The 15,298-nt window shown below is 39.5% G+C and overlaps 1 protein-coding gene across 1 annotated transcript; it reads right to left on the bottom strand.

Annotated features, from left to right (window-relative positions):
• Window positions 1–8,314: 8,314 nt before the first annotated feature.
• LOC105041207 (uncharacterized) lies at window positions 8,315–15,168 on the bottom strand. The gene is made up of 3 exons (XM_010918069.4): window positions 14,894–15,168; window positions 8,885–9,087; window positions 8,315–8,773 (listed from the first exon to the last, which is right to left on the bottom strand). Exons 1-3 carry the CDS (start codon window positions 14,993–14,995, stop codon window positions 8,509–8,511), a joined length of 570 nt encoding a protein of 189 aa, XP_010916371.1. The 5' UTR covers window positions 14,996–15,168; the 3' UTR covers window positions 8,315–8,508.
• Between the last annotated feature and the right edge of the window lie 130 nt (window positions 15,169–15,298).

Genomic DNA, 15,298 nt, shown 5'->3' on the forward strand with positions numbered 1-15,298 from the left:
GTTGCTCGTTTGGTTTACACTTGTGGAGGCAAAATGCACGTAGATTCACATGTTTCAACAATCAGATACAATTATTCACACTTCTATATATGCAAACTCTAAACCTACCATTCGTCAGATACCATTATGCAAGCTTCTTCTTGAATGGTTTTCTAGTTCCCTATTGACTATAACCCCTTTTATTATAATGCCTTATTTTGCTTCGCATAGGATCTGACCAATTATTGCCACTTCGAGGTTTTGGATCCCGCACTATGCTGCTTTCAGTTGACTGATCCTTGCTTTCATGCTTCTCACACTTCATTCACATAACTACTTTGTTTGGGTTATGCATAGAGACTTATGTATTTTATCTGGTTGTCTACTCTGTGGTTATTGCCGTTTGTGTTTGAGGTTGTTTACATTTTTGGTCTCTGAACTGTATCCGTGAATAAAGTTCTCTCTTTACCAAAGAAAAAGAAAAAAAAAAAATAGAGCAAACCTTTTCATCCAAAAAAAAAAAGAAAGAAAGAGGAAGAGCAAACCTTGTCATAATATCATTATTGACCGTCAGCTTCGTTAAGTTTCAAGCAAAACAGCGACGTTCTTGACGTTTCCGAAGTACAATATACCAGGAACGCCGACCGTACCATCCGCGCTCGGAACTCGGACCACAAAGCAATGGCACGGACGTAAATTGACGCCGATTGCCAGGGGCGAATTGCTCACCACCCCCTCTTAAGCCGCCTTCCACTGGGAAATGCAGCACTCTACCTCTCCACTCTCTTCGTCACTACGTGGCCTCACCCTTGAGTAGGAGAAAACCCCTATCTCTCCGGCGATGTAGCCAGACTCTGGCGAGCCCTCGAGAGTTCTCCGGCGATGTCAGCGGTCGGGGGGAGGGGGAGGGTCCTTTGCTTGGCGATCCTTTACGTTGTCTGGGTTCTATGCTTCCACTGCCTGGCAGTGGCAATTCCGTTGTTTCCTCCAAAAACCGGGGCAATTAAGCCACATGATAAGGCCACCCTCGTCGGCCGGAACCCAGCTCCTTCCGACTGGGACTCTCCAGCCGGCGACGGCGAACAGTTTGATGTCAGCAAGCGAAGGGTCCCCAGCTGTCCCGATCCCCTCCACAACCGGTAAAAGTAAAAACGTTATAACTATTTGTACTATTATTTTTCGGGGCATATATATCAACATGTAAACTTTTCCTCCATTTTGTTTGCGTACAGCTGGAGGAAGAGAGGCTCTGTATTGATGGAATCTCCTGTTTTATTTTACCTGTTGTCAATAATTTGTAGTAAAATGGTGGGGAGGTGTAACTAACTAAGCTGACTTGGTCGCAATGAGTTGTGATACAGAGCCGTGGTCAAGTGCTATAGCCATGCATGGAAACAAGGAGAAAAATTGTAGCCTCGTTGTGTTCTTATGTTCATCTATAGATTTTAATATCTACTCGTAGAAAAAAGGGCTGCATTACATATAAAGTTGTATGTTAACAGTAATTTTGTGTTATTAATTAAACATAATATGGTTCCGTTCTATTGAGAAATTAGACATATGAATTTCTGTTTACTTCCAGTTCTAATATCGGCTGTTGCATTGTTGTGACATGAGATGATTTCAAAGTTGGCGACTGCAAAAAAGATTGTGCAAAAAATTTTTTACGGCAGTGAAAGGCAAGAAATTGTGCGCCATTTCGATCTTCTTGCAGTTGATACTCTTTGCACTTCCTTTCAGATCCTGTCGTGTTTAATCCAAAATTCAAATCAGTCTATCTGTCTCAAAGGTGGGTGGAGGCGCCTGTCAGCTGCCGTATCCTTCTCAATAAACAAGACCTTAGAGAAATATATGAAGTATATACAAGAGTGATAAATCTAATATGCTTTGGCAGAAATGACTTTGGCCACGCCTTAAAGAGATTTAAAGGCTGAATTTGGACTAGAGGAGTCGGGGATAAGGGACGGGGCTTTTCTAAATTCCATGTCGTTCTACCATTGCTTGCATTATTAATATATTTATTGGTCTTCGAATTAGGTACCTATAAACGTCATGGCCATCTCGCACGAGGTATTTCTCACCTACTCAAGTGATCGCTTTCATCTTTGATCTCTGTGCTTTCACAAAGGTATCTTCAATCTCATCCTAGAGATCGAGTGATCAATGGTCCATCAACTTGAAAGTTGTAGTATTTCCTATCCACATGAATTTTCACTCATATGCAAGTGTATATTTTGGCACCATTGATGTTAAAACGCAAGCTTATATGTGACTCTTTTTCTTTTCTTATATATATATATATTGGAAAGGTTCTTATATTATTTTTACAGTTTTTTCTTGGCTTTGTATGCTCTTCTGAGATCTTTGGTTGTGATAAATTTAAACACAAAATAAATTTAAAGTACTTAATTAGTAAAACTGCAATGTTCTACATTTTATATCTGTTTGTAGTGGTTCGAGTCATTGGTAGCTGGATGCCATTTGATCAAAATAAAAAAAAAAAAAGGAAAAGAAAAAATATAGCTGGATGCCATTCAATGATGCACCTACCCCTTTCTGAGTAAAATTAGCACAGAGAGTAATTGAGTTTGATAAAAAAAAGTGTTATATGATAACAGTGCAACTCCACTTTTGCTTTCTTTTAGCATGAATTGGTGTTTGGGTTGCTGACACATGAAACAGAAAAAAGACAACCAATATATCTTTTGCTATGGGGCTTTTTCATTTGAGTGTGCTTTTTTTTTTTTTTTTTTTTCACCTGAAAAATGTGGCTTATGGATAGCAGACAACAAATTCCGGTTCTCCTCTCTTAATTCTTCTAATCACACAAGACGTGGTTAAGATGATATTTCTCGAGCAAAACGGTGACAAGCCACTTCATATTAAATAAATGAAATTTATTCTTACCCAAAAAAAAAAAAAGAGAGATTTAAGGTGGTATTCAGACCCAAAATTCTCGTACCATCACCTGAAAACTTGATCAATAAACTAATCTATCACCTATCTTTATAAGAGATTTAATTCTTGGTTATGCAGCTCAGATCTCTCCTTTTTCCACCCATAAAATTTACTGAGTTGCCGTATTCGGGCCCCACGTTTTCCATTGATGCGGGAAGTACGGTGAGGTGTGACAAGCTGAGGGCGATTCATCATGGGATCCATCGTGCATTGTCTTCTGTGAAATTTAGTCTGTGCAAGGAGCGGTGAGAGTGCTGGCACGAAGGAAGTTGCGGCATAGAAGAGGTCAGAAGACCGGCGTTGCACTGTTAACTGGCTGTTTGGACTTGGAATCTCACCAAGCTCTCAGCCACTTCTCACCACCCTCTCCATTGCATTAAATGCGATCATTAATTATCATCATTATAAAAGCATGTTCACACTTTTCAACGCTCATCTCTTCGGTCTCTTTCTTCTTCAATCCTTCGTCGCGTGGCAAACGTCCTAGCCCAGCGAGGAGTTAGAGAAGCAAGAGGTTGGTGAAGAAAGTCTCGGTACCCCGACAATACTCGACCCTCTCTGGTATTGTCGGGAGTTCTGAGTATGTGTTATCCATTTGAGTTTTCTGCCTAATGGCATATGACTATTCTAGTTTTGTTAGCAGAAAAATTCAGATGAAACTTTGCTTTTCTAGAATATTTTCTTGGATTCAATCGTATGACCTCAGCTTGACCGGAAGTCCATGAAAGGCCTCCCGTCGCGCTTGCGCTCTCTCTGTGTAGATTAGAGAGAGGGGAAAAAAAAAAAGGAAAAAAACAAAACAGAAGGTTGATACCTTCCTCGGGCCCGTTGGGGCCATGAGGAAAGTATGAAGAAAGACACTATATCAAAATAGGGGGACTTGAATCTTTACGGAGGATAGAGGGACTTGGATGTAATAGTACTTGAGAGGGAATTGAGTGAAATAGTTCTATACACTAATTTAAACTGGTCCTTGACAAATGTGTCAATTGGTCCCACCAAGCTCTTCCCTCTGGCCGTGGTTGCCGGCGGCAGAGGCGATGACCGCCCCATTGCCCAACGAGCGTGTTTTCTCCATTGATTTCCATAGGCGCGACTCTTGGTAGTCACAAGACTGGCGCCCTGGGAGCTACACCGCGTCCTCTTTCATCTACGAATTTTGTTTTTTCTGACCTAAAAAGCAGCCTACACAGCGGCTTCATCCAGACACGCGCATAAAAATAGTATGCGGATTTCCCCCCTTCTACATGGAAAGAAATGCAGACATCGAGGTTATGGGATCCGTCGCGCACACAGAATTATTATTATGCGAAAAAAAATCCGCATAGAACTGTATGAGGACGAGTGGTGCCTATGATAGACCGTCTGCATAAAGATATTATGCGGTTTTGTTCCGCATATAACGACTATACGGACATGGGCAGCTGGTAAATGTCTACGCATAATATTCTTGTGCGGTTAGCGACCGCATAGTGAACAATATGCAGACATAGTGCACTATAAATCACTCTCGTGCATAAAACTTTTTATGTGGATTTACATCCGCATAGGAAAATATGCAGAATACCAGATGCATGGGTTCCCTCTGCGCGTAAACATTTTATGCGAAAGCAAATCCGCATAGATAAATATGCGGATGAGGTGACATTTGATTCCATCGTGTGCATAATATTCCTATGCGGGGAGTAGATCCGCACAGTGAGCAAATGAGGGGCACTTATCCAGTCCCAGCACCAGCAGCCCCTCCGTCCCTTCATCTGCGCCCCCCACACCATCCGTCAATTTCAAGTGCCTGTATCTTCTCATGTGTTCGGTTGATGGAGTGGCATCGCCGGCGATCGGTGGTGGGAGGTGGAGGGGAAGACAGAAGGCGGTGGGGATCGTTTTCCCTTAATTTGCTCAACCATGCATCAAGATGCGAGAAACAGCAGCTGAAACGTTTCTACCATTAGATGCCCTCGCTGCTGTTATTTTTCTTCGTTCGTCTGTACCGTTGCACCCGCTGCTCCCATTTCTACCATTGGATGCCCCACAGCCTTGTTTGTCTCGATATCTCACACGCGAGATCCTTATATACGCTGAAACCAGATCGTACGTATGGTTGAAATCAGATCGTAGATAGATATGGATACCAACGTATCCATATCTATATTTATTTTATCTGATTAATATAATACAGATATAAATATTATTTGAATACAAAAATTCATATCCATATTTATTTTAAATGGATACGAGTATAATTTAAATATTGAAAGTATGTATATAATTATAAATATTACTTAGATAATTAAATTTTATGACTATAGAATCAAAGATATTATTAAATAAATGATAAATTAAATTAATAACATGTTTATTTGATGGTATATTTTTTAAAAAAAATAATAAGAATTCGGATACGGATCGAATAGTTATCTATCTATATTTATATCTATTTTTTTATCGATATAAATATGGATGCATATATTAGTCGAATTCTTAAATTTTTGTCCATATCCAGATTGATTCAGCTGTGAAAATGGATCCGAACAGATAATATTCATATTATTTTCATCCCTATTTTTACATAAAAATGTGGCTACGTGAGTGCCACTGTTTCGCTATTATCACGTTGAAAATCATGAAGTCAGTTTCACCGACCGTGGCATTGGATTTTTTCCATTGGGAATAGAAGTCGTCATTTGCCTGTGAATACTTGTGCTACAGTTTAACCAATGGAGCAATGCTATGTATCACACCTTAGTTCCCCAGTTTCATGTGGTTGCGCAGGGTTGCTGGAAAACACATATAGGCAGGTGTTCGATAGATATAATTTTTAGTCGGACAAGATCCACTTTTGAGTTGATGGACCAGTCCCACTACAAAGCATGCTAATTGAAGCGCCTGCATCTGTTCTTGTACATGTTGCTGTATAGTTGAACTAGTCCATCAGTTGAGCAATGGATTTGATCCAATTCCAATAATCACTTTTTAGATAGGGACTGGGTATTGTTCGCCCTAATCATCATTCATCATGTAGGATCCATGAATTCAACGGTGGACAGGATGGATGGTCTTTACTATTTTTCTTACCAAAAGGAGGATTACGATACAAGGATGTAAAGATGGAAATTGCAGAAAGAAGAAATAGATAAGAGACTAAGAGGTAAAAGAACAGTTTTACGAAACATTTTATCATTAACGAATCTTGGTTTCCAAAATGTTTTGCCAAAATTCTCATTATTTATTTTCAAATGAAGATTCCAAGAGCAGCCCGGGGGCCTAGTTCCGTCTATGTGGAGCGGAGTTGGTCACAGAGTAGGGGATGGGGATTAACCCTTCCTGGTTATAGAAAAATCTGTGGATATTTTTGTCTCACTAAAATTCATACATGCCTAGTTTTGACTCCTCGAGACACGGGCACGTGACATCGGCGCAAACATCGGCGTTCAGGATGCAGAGCAACTCCGACTGGTGGTCATGGCCTGGGAGACGGTGAGCCGTGAGAACACTGGCAGTGGACGGGCGAACACCTCATCTCAAGTCCCAATGAGGAGACCAGGACTTGAAAAGAATGACATGTGCAAAGTCTCAGCTTGTACCGTGGATGATGACTGCATGGGAACAAGTGGGTCCTCTTGTCTCGGCTTGGTTCGTTGTTCAATAACCGGATCTCCGACTAAGGTTGGGAGTCTTCACTTGGTAGCTCGTCTGCTAAATGGCAAATCCCAAAAATAAATAAGAGTGAGGTAGATTGATATGTTTTTCCCATGACCAAGTCTTCGTTTTCAAAAGTTCTTTATTGGCCCAATCCACAGTACATAATGTACCGATGTTGAGGAAATGCTGATAATGTGGGGAAGAAGGAGAATCATGAAGTTAATATTTTGGCGTCGTTGGAATCTTTGGAATTTGGATGCCTGTCCATGATTGTGGAATTCATTTCTCACCCATGATCAATACTGTAGCTGGCGAGTTTTCATATTCTAACCTTCAAGGATTTTTTTTTTCTTTTTTTTTGCAACAAATCCTTGTAGGGCTTCAACAGGTGTTTGATACGGGTGATTTTCCATCTTATCTGAAAAATTATTGGCGATGCACTGGCTACTGTTCCAAGAAAAATAAGCGAGATGTATTGCATATGGAAAATAAGTACACTTGGAATGTTGTACCAGAAGGCGACCTGTATGGAAAATGAGTTGGGATTTGAAGTCAGATGATCCAAGCCTGTTCCTACTTTCCGGCTATGCTCAACATTTAGTTGCATTCAAAGCATCAACGTTTCACACCATCAATTAACGAGTCTACGCATGTATGATTCATTAAGGTGGTTGGTTTTGTATAGAGCAATCCATTTCGGATTGTGATAACATCAAAATCTGAGCTTTCCCAGTAGTCACCCCCTCCAGCCGCTGGATGCTATACAAACCCACACGCACACAAATGAAATCCAATTTCCTACCTTGCTGAATCAATATATACCCAAAAATTCACAAATAAATAATAATAACGCGCGCTAGTTAGCCAGTTCTTCAAATGCTGATGCATAATGCACTGGGTTTGCTGGGTCTGTAACGTACCTAACGAGGACAGGCAACCAGTAACGGCTTTCTTTGGAATATTCTTGTTATAAAAGATGCTAGAAAATCAAACAAAATAATAAGGTCTCGTAAAAGCGACATAAAAAGTTGGATACTTTAACATCTGGCTTTTAATCTACCATATAAACATTTCAACCGGATTGCATGGAATTCTTCTGGAAGTTTTGATTGAAAAAATAGCTAATAATGACATGCTAAAACATGTTTAGGCATTTCTATTTGACTTTAGATTAAAAGTTTTAGTCAGTTATTATTAGATGGTCAACAATCAAGTGCTTGTTAATGATTTAAATTTTGTAGCATGTATTCCATATTTATACATTTCGCAGTATAAATTATTTAACTTAATTAATTTTTCACTACAATATCTAAAATCCGATGACCACCAAGACCCGATCATTACCTGACCTGAACCTGACACATTTCTTATACAAACCCAGACCCAATCCGTCAACGGTGGAACAGAAATTAAAACCCAACATCCCCATGGGTATAGGTCTAGGTTTGGTTAAAACCCAGACCATATATATTGTGCTCATATCCTCAACCAAGAAATTCTGCTGATCGATGATGGGTACCATCCAATATTACTTTGGCTCTCTCATACCATCAGCAAGAGACCCATCAGACACTCAAAATGCCTTCACATTGCTTTCTCAGTTCAGGCTGTGAACCACCCACCATACCAAATTCAACTTCTGCATGTTATCTCACTTGACTCTCAAACCATCGTAACTACCTGCTTCTTAGCGAATAATAACGAGCTATCATCACTTACGGAAAGAAAAACAAACTAAACAAAAGCAGAAACATGAGGATTAAACACACGCTAGCAACCTGAAGACACACTGAAGCATCTACAATTACCAGAATCAAACTCAACCCCTTCAAAACCAGTTGCAGGTAACTACTCAAATATTACATGATAGGAGGGAAGACATAGCATTCGTATAAACTTCTAGAGCTGTGGAGTTTGAGTTGCTTGCGGTCAAGGATAACCAGTCATTCCAACAGTCGAGCTTGCCCTAGTGGTTTTACGCGCAGCCTGACTTGTAGCTTTGGTAAAGTACATGTAGTAATACACATTGAGTATCATGGTGAAGACCACAAAGACTGCCCCAGCAATGAATACTCCTTTCCTCAGAGACTCACAAGTCCAGTTTGAAGCATAGATGACATGCCTGTACTTTGTGTGGTATGCATTCTTTGTCGCACCAGCTAACAGGCATGCCTCAGCAATCAAGAAAGTCAGCCTGCCATTGGCAAACAAGCATGCTTCCATAAAGCATCCCAAAGTAATTCAAGATTTATAAACAGAGAAATGGGTTTGTGAGAATTATGATCCTAAATTGAAGAAAGATCACCATGAAGAGGCAAAATATATAATCGACCAGGCTCGACTTCCCCCAGGAGCTAAGGGCTTGCCAAAGCACATACACTTTGTGACACCCATAAGCAGAGATTGACTAGAGAAAAGAAACAAGAAAGCACCAACTCCATAGCCGGTTGCAACATCCGAATCATAAACACAGAACGTAGAATTGGAGTTATCAGTAACAATGGTACCCTGGCATGCAAAACAGATAATTTAGTAGTGCCCAGAAGCAAATAAAAGGTTGAATAGCTAAAAGATATGGATGCAAGAATTGTCTTTAATTATATGGGTTATATGTCAATTGGCATTCACAGTCGACCACAGCTTACAGTTCGCAAGAAATATTGACGAACGAGCTAGGTAGACCTCTGAGAAGACTCCAAATAGTTCCACCGCAGCCCAAGGATGAAAAAGCCATTTAACTATATTAAGACTTATGTGACTGGGCTACTATTGACTACTCAAGTTTCACTAATCATAGAGACAAACTGAATAATAGGGATGAGAAGGAACACCAAAAATGTGGAACCCCAAAGCTAAGGCCCAACAAACAAAACAAGAAACATGAGAAGCACAGAACAGCCAAAAGTGCAGTTTCAACAATCTAGTGAGTTGTTGGAACAGAATTGTTTCCTCTTTTTTTATTATTCTTTTGGTGAGTACAATGCAAGCCGGCTGTCATTGTCACATGCCTTTAGAAAAATGAACGGAAGATCTGGCCCGGAACCATCAACCTTGTGACATCCACCATGAGTCCCTTCCCTGCTCTTTTATTGTTTTATCCAGTTTCTAACTTCTGCTGATGTCATATTCTATTTAAATCAAGCTTATACCACACCATCAAATTAAGTTCATCAATCTAAAGAATGAAAAATATAAAATATTGTTTTATATGAGTGCTTTCGAGGTACTTCTACACGAACCAGAAACTTATCTGAATTACTCTTGAATATTACTAACATTTGTTCTTACACTTAAAGAAAACTATATTGGCTAAATCAAAGAAAGTGTGAAACCTCAATATTTTACCTAAATACCCATTTTCCATTTATGCAAGAAACTTTATAGATCGGTTAAGAAAACAACTTGATAGCAATGATCTAAATTAAAGGTTTGATCAAAACACATAAACAAAATCTTCAACAAGACTCACCTATAGAAGCTGAGGTCAGGTAAACTTCATACTTTATTGAGTCTAGATTCTCCACAGTGCAGGCCTGACAGCACTTTGGGTCCTTGTAACTCCTGCCTGAAACACATCCCCCAATTCCTGGGGCTAACCACCGTGTGGCTTCACCAAGGCCACAGTGTGGGAGGCCACAACATATGTGTTCTTCATTCTTATCCAAGCCCTCCAAAACCAGAATTGCTTGCACACCATTCTTCAATATTTTTTCATCCACATATTTCTGTTCTTCTCTGCTTCTCCTTTTTCTGAAGTCCTACCAATCAATATGGGATCAACTTTCTGGATTTTATTCCACCAATGGTTCCTAACCAAAAACAGTCCACTAAATTGGAAAAAGTCTGCAACATGCCCTTACACCTAAGACCCACCAACATGCCCTTACACCTAGTGGTCCTCCATATAAACCTTCCTATTCATCATTTAGAGCACTGAAAAAGTGATGTAAGAAGAGAAAGAAAATCAGGATTATTAAAAATGAACAATTGATATGTCAAAAACAAGCAAAATAGGTTTTGATAGGCAAGGCTAGGTGTAGATACTAGTAATCTAGGGTTTGCTTAGCGCAATATCAGGGGTTTATGAAGGATTTCAAGAATGTTATTGTCTTTGTTGCAGACCTGAAGTGGGGTGTAGATAAACTATATAGGATCTGTGTGAATTCAGAGATTGCAAAATCACTAGTTTAAAGGAATTTTATGGGACCAGATAAAAAAAACAAATGGATTAGAAAAATATTAGTAGGAAATGAAGTAGAAGCTAACATAACAGAGTCAATAACATCATGAAACACTAAAGTTACCCAAAGGTATCATCACTAGACTTGGAAAATCAGCCCAGCCTGGCCAGCAATTGGACAACAGTGCAAGCCTTGCCAAGTTTTTCTGAGCTAGGAAGTCAAGTTGGGCCTGTATTCTACACCTGATTAGTTTCCAACCTGGCCCAGACTAAATAAATATTGCCTTGGCTTGGCCTTGCCAAAAGCACATAAAATAAAAGATATTACCAATATATTGATTGCCATATTCTATACAATAAGTAAAGATTAACCTAATAGCCTGCCTCTTTGCCTCTTCATCTTCTTCTCTAAGCCTTAATCCTAAGCAACCATCTGGACTTCAAAGGAGTGACACATGAACTTTGATGCTATGGTAAGGACAGATCTAGGGTTTGTTCGGATTGGCCTGCCAGACCTCTGATCTATTTGACATGGCCGCTTGGACTAGGAAAGTTAGGCTTGAAATTGAGCCTGGCCAAGCTTGAGTTGAAATGGGGGAATGGATGTTTAGCTCCCGCTTGGCTAGAATTGGCCTGATAAATGCTCATATATATTCATCACCCATGATAGAGAAGAAGAAAAGCTCAAATATTTATCACAACTGAAGTAAATAATATATTATCAAAAATAGCCCTTGCATAGACCCTTGTGGACCCTTTTCAGCTTTAGGAACACCAAACACAAAAGTAAAATTCCCTTCTAGAAATGAGAAGTAAGGAAATGAGAAGGAAGAACAACATACTCTTCACAAGACCAGGCCTCCTAGCATAACTTTTAAAGGATTAACCAACCCTTCATGAGGAGATCCATTAACACGAAACAACAGAGAGAGAGAGAGAGAGAGAGAGAGAGAGAGAGAGCTCATCCAAATTAGGATCCTCATAGGCTATTTTGTGAACTCTATAAACATTAGAAATAAAATTCAATCCCAATAATTTAACAGTCACCTCCAAACCAACCTGTAACAGAACTCAGGCTCGTAGTCACTAATCCTACTCATCTATGGTACCCCAATGCCAACGCCAAAGATGGTAAAAAGGAAGACAAAAGAAAAAAGTATGTATTTAAAACCCTCATCATGAATTGATGTTATCATAAAAAGCTATTACTTTGAAATCAAATGGTGAAAAAAAAAAGAAAGAAAAGAAAGGAAAATAAAAGACACACACACGAACTAAGTTAGCATGACATGCATTGGAATTCAGCTCAGGAGCAGGAGGTAGAACATTAATTAGTTTCCAGAAAATATAAAGCGCACAAGGTAAAAGCCCTTATAGTAATTACCACTCCAACAATTAATAAAAATTCATCTACCTATCTATATAGTTAATTAATGATGAAATCTGACAAGGTAAAAGTCCTTATAGTAATTACCAATTCTTCCCAAAAAAAAATTACCATTCCAACAATTAATAAAGATCTATCTACTTATATAGGTATTTAATGATGAAATCTGCCTGGGTATAGAAATGATTAAGGAAAAAAGAAAATAATACACCAGAGTTGGAGGTTTTAATAGCCAATATTGATTCTAAGTAAGCTTTAGAACTGTCCCATCAAACAGCAATCAAGAGGGAAAGCAATAGATTCACCATCCACAAACAGCTCATGTTCCATTTGATTCTAGGCTCAACCAAGCTCAAAGTAATGTAAACAAGCCTAGTATGATCATGGATTTGAGGTTGAAAATAAATTTCAAGCCATGTCTGCGTCTCATAGCTCAATCAAGCACCGCTTCATAAGGCTCAAAAATATATACATATATTAGTATGTAAAAAGACAACACACCCACACACACAACATATGTGTATGTTCAGCAATAGAGATCCATCCAAGGGCTAAAATTAATAGCGATAGCTTATTTAAGATGCACAATTGCATCATCATCTCTACTTTATATAATGCGAAAGCTCAGGGCAGGCTTCACATGGCTGGCCTCAAAAGCCTAAAACCTTTTATGACTTCAACACACGCACTTCCACCCCCCCCCCCCCCAACAAGAACCAAACAAAAAAAAAAACCTTAAGGAAGAAAAAAGAGGGATTCGTTGCACATGTCGCAGATGTTGGACTCTAATATTGTTATAAAACATTATGAGATGAGTCACATGGCTAGAAACTTTGACAATTTGATGGTTTAAATGGATCGTTGGCTATTTTCATTCAATCAAGGCCCTAAAACTCAAGCTTGAACAAATCTCAAATCAAGCTTTGTTTGAATCCAGCTCACTTTAGGGTATCAAGCTGTTCTAAATATGCTTGTTTAATCTCACATTGAAACTAAGCTCCATCGAATATAAAATGTGACAAATTTGACCAAACAAATAAGCTTGATTACACCAGTAGACATCAATAATCTGAAGGACACATTTAATCTGTAATCTCCATCATTTGCCAACTCTGTTTCAAAAAAGTCACATTTCAAAATCCTGATGTGCCAGCATGCACTAAAATTATCGCAAACATCCAACAATGAAGCCATTGTGAGATTGTAGTCCCACAGCAGATCGAACATAAGTACACAACAATATGCCAAAACCCACATGCAAGCATAGAGGGGGAGGGTGCCGGAGGGTGGGAAGAGGATCGAGCAAAAGGCAAAAACATGATGCAATCTGAAGGCCCAAATCCAGAATGACCATTTGCTTGCAGCCATAGATTTATCATCATTAGTGTTATTAGGCACTAGCAAAAACAAATTATATGATAAGTTTGGACTACCAAAATTTTCTCTTTACTGTGGGCAACTAGAAATTCAAGGTAATAAAAGAACATGCAGCTGAATAAAGCACTTGCAGTCATAAATGCAGGCACAATGCACAAGCCATCAGTATAAAATCCATCTGCTACTAGGGAAAGTAGTAGCAAAAGTAAAAAATATTCATGGACCTCCAGGTAAGTACTTCCTGCATGTATTTTATCACACACACACACACACACAACTGACAGCTTGTAAAGGACTAATGCCATGTGTAAAACTAAAATACAAGAAAACAAAAATCAAGGAAGCTTCAACAATCCCAAGAAGTAACTGGAATCTCCTAAGCACTGCTGTCAGGTAGCATGGGATGCAACGATGAACTCATACACGAAACCTGCCCATGAGTTTGAGTCATTACATTTTCTTATATTTAAACCTTACTCAGTCTGCTTCAATTTCCCTGTGTAAGTTTTTAAATATTCTTGTATAAAATGTACCATCCATTCAATGAAGAGCTAACTCCCTAGCCCACCTTCCCCCTTTCAAATCATCTTTTACGATTAAAATCAAGGTCAAAATTTCCATCTTCCATTCCGCATCTTGGAATTCCAATGCAACTTCAAACCTCTTACTCTAACACGAGTGTCCTGTTACTTACATTGCCTATGACCCTAAAAGATACAGTTCCCATGCAAACAAGACCTCAACAAATATAAATTAGTAGATCAAACAGATTCTAAAATTCACTGATTCAACTTGCTCCATCTACATGAACTTTTCTCGTCCCAGCTTAAGAGGACGGATGACAAAATTTAAACTCAAGCTCTAAATCTACATCATAAACCAAGTGGTATTACAGATACCATACCAAGGCCCCATTGATATGGTGCATACCTTCCCCATCAGAGAAAACGCATCACTTAATACCGACTCTATTAATGCCCAGACTTAGCACGTCGATCAAAATGCTAGGTTACACATCGGGCGAACTTATAGATGGAGAATTTAAACAGCACCTGGGTTAACTATTCAATATAAAATCATAAATAGACCCTTACACCCACAACTGGAACACTCTGGGGATATCATCCGCATATGAAAGCTCGCAACCAAGTACCGAAAGCTTGAATACCGGACAATTTCCCACCAGGTTAAATAGATCGCGAGGACATCCGCATAATGGCCAAGAAAAGAGACTAGCTAGAAGGCAAAATCACAAAGATCTCGTTGGAGAAACCCCTCCATCCAACATCAAGTGAGTGAAACCCTACTTTACTATAACCAAGAAGAAGAAGAAGGTAAAGCGGATACTAAGAAGGGCGAAGAGCGCTCACGGTGCTCCTGCGGCGTTCGGCAGCGATGGCGAAGCCGAAGGCAGTGAGGCTGAGGGCGACTACAAGGATGTGGACCAGCGTAGATCCTTTCCCTTCCCCCATTGGCCTCTTCTTTCTCTACGAAGGGAACGGTGAGGGAGAGAGAAGAGCAGTGTGGGGTGGTGTGAAGTGGGAAGTGAGCAAGGGACGGCCCTGGAATAAAGACAACGTGGGCTCAGGAGCGGCTCCTGCTTCTCGAACGTCGTGTTCGTAGATTGCCCATAGAGATGGCTGGAATTTCAGGGCGTGTCACCGACTTCTCGCTAGTTGATCATTCATCATGCACCTTCTGGTCGAGGGTCATAGTTCCGATGGGATGCCAATATGTTAATTAATTTTTTAAATCAAATATAATTATTTTTAAAT

This window comes from Elaeis guineensis, chromosome 3, assembly GCF_000442705.2.
Source record: "Elaeis guineensis isolate ETL-2024a chromosome 3, EG11, whole genome shotgun sequence".
Taxonomy (NCBI): domain Eukaryota; kingdom Viridiplantae; phylum Streptophyta; class Magnoliopsida; order Arecales; family Arecaceae; genus Elaeis; species Elaeis guineensis.

Bases quoted from the DNA above. Each gene is read 5' to 3' on its own strand.
- LOC105041207 (XM_010918069.4), bottom strand. From the start codon at position 14,995: ATGGGGGAAGGGAAAGGATCTACGCTGGTCCACATCCTTGTAGTCGCC. The intron at 9,088-14,893 runs GTGAGCGCTCTT...TTTGCATGCCAG, and splicing joins CCGAACGCCGCAGGAGCACC to GGTACCATTGTTACTGATAA. The intron at 8,774-8,884 runs GTGATCTTTCTT...TGCCAATGGCAG, and splicing joins ATATATTTTGCCTCTTCATG to GCTGACTTTCTTGATTGCTG.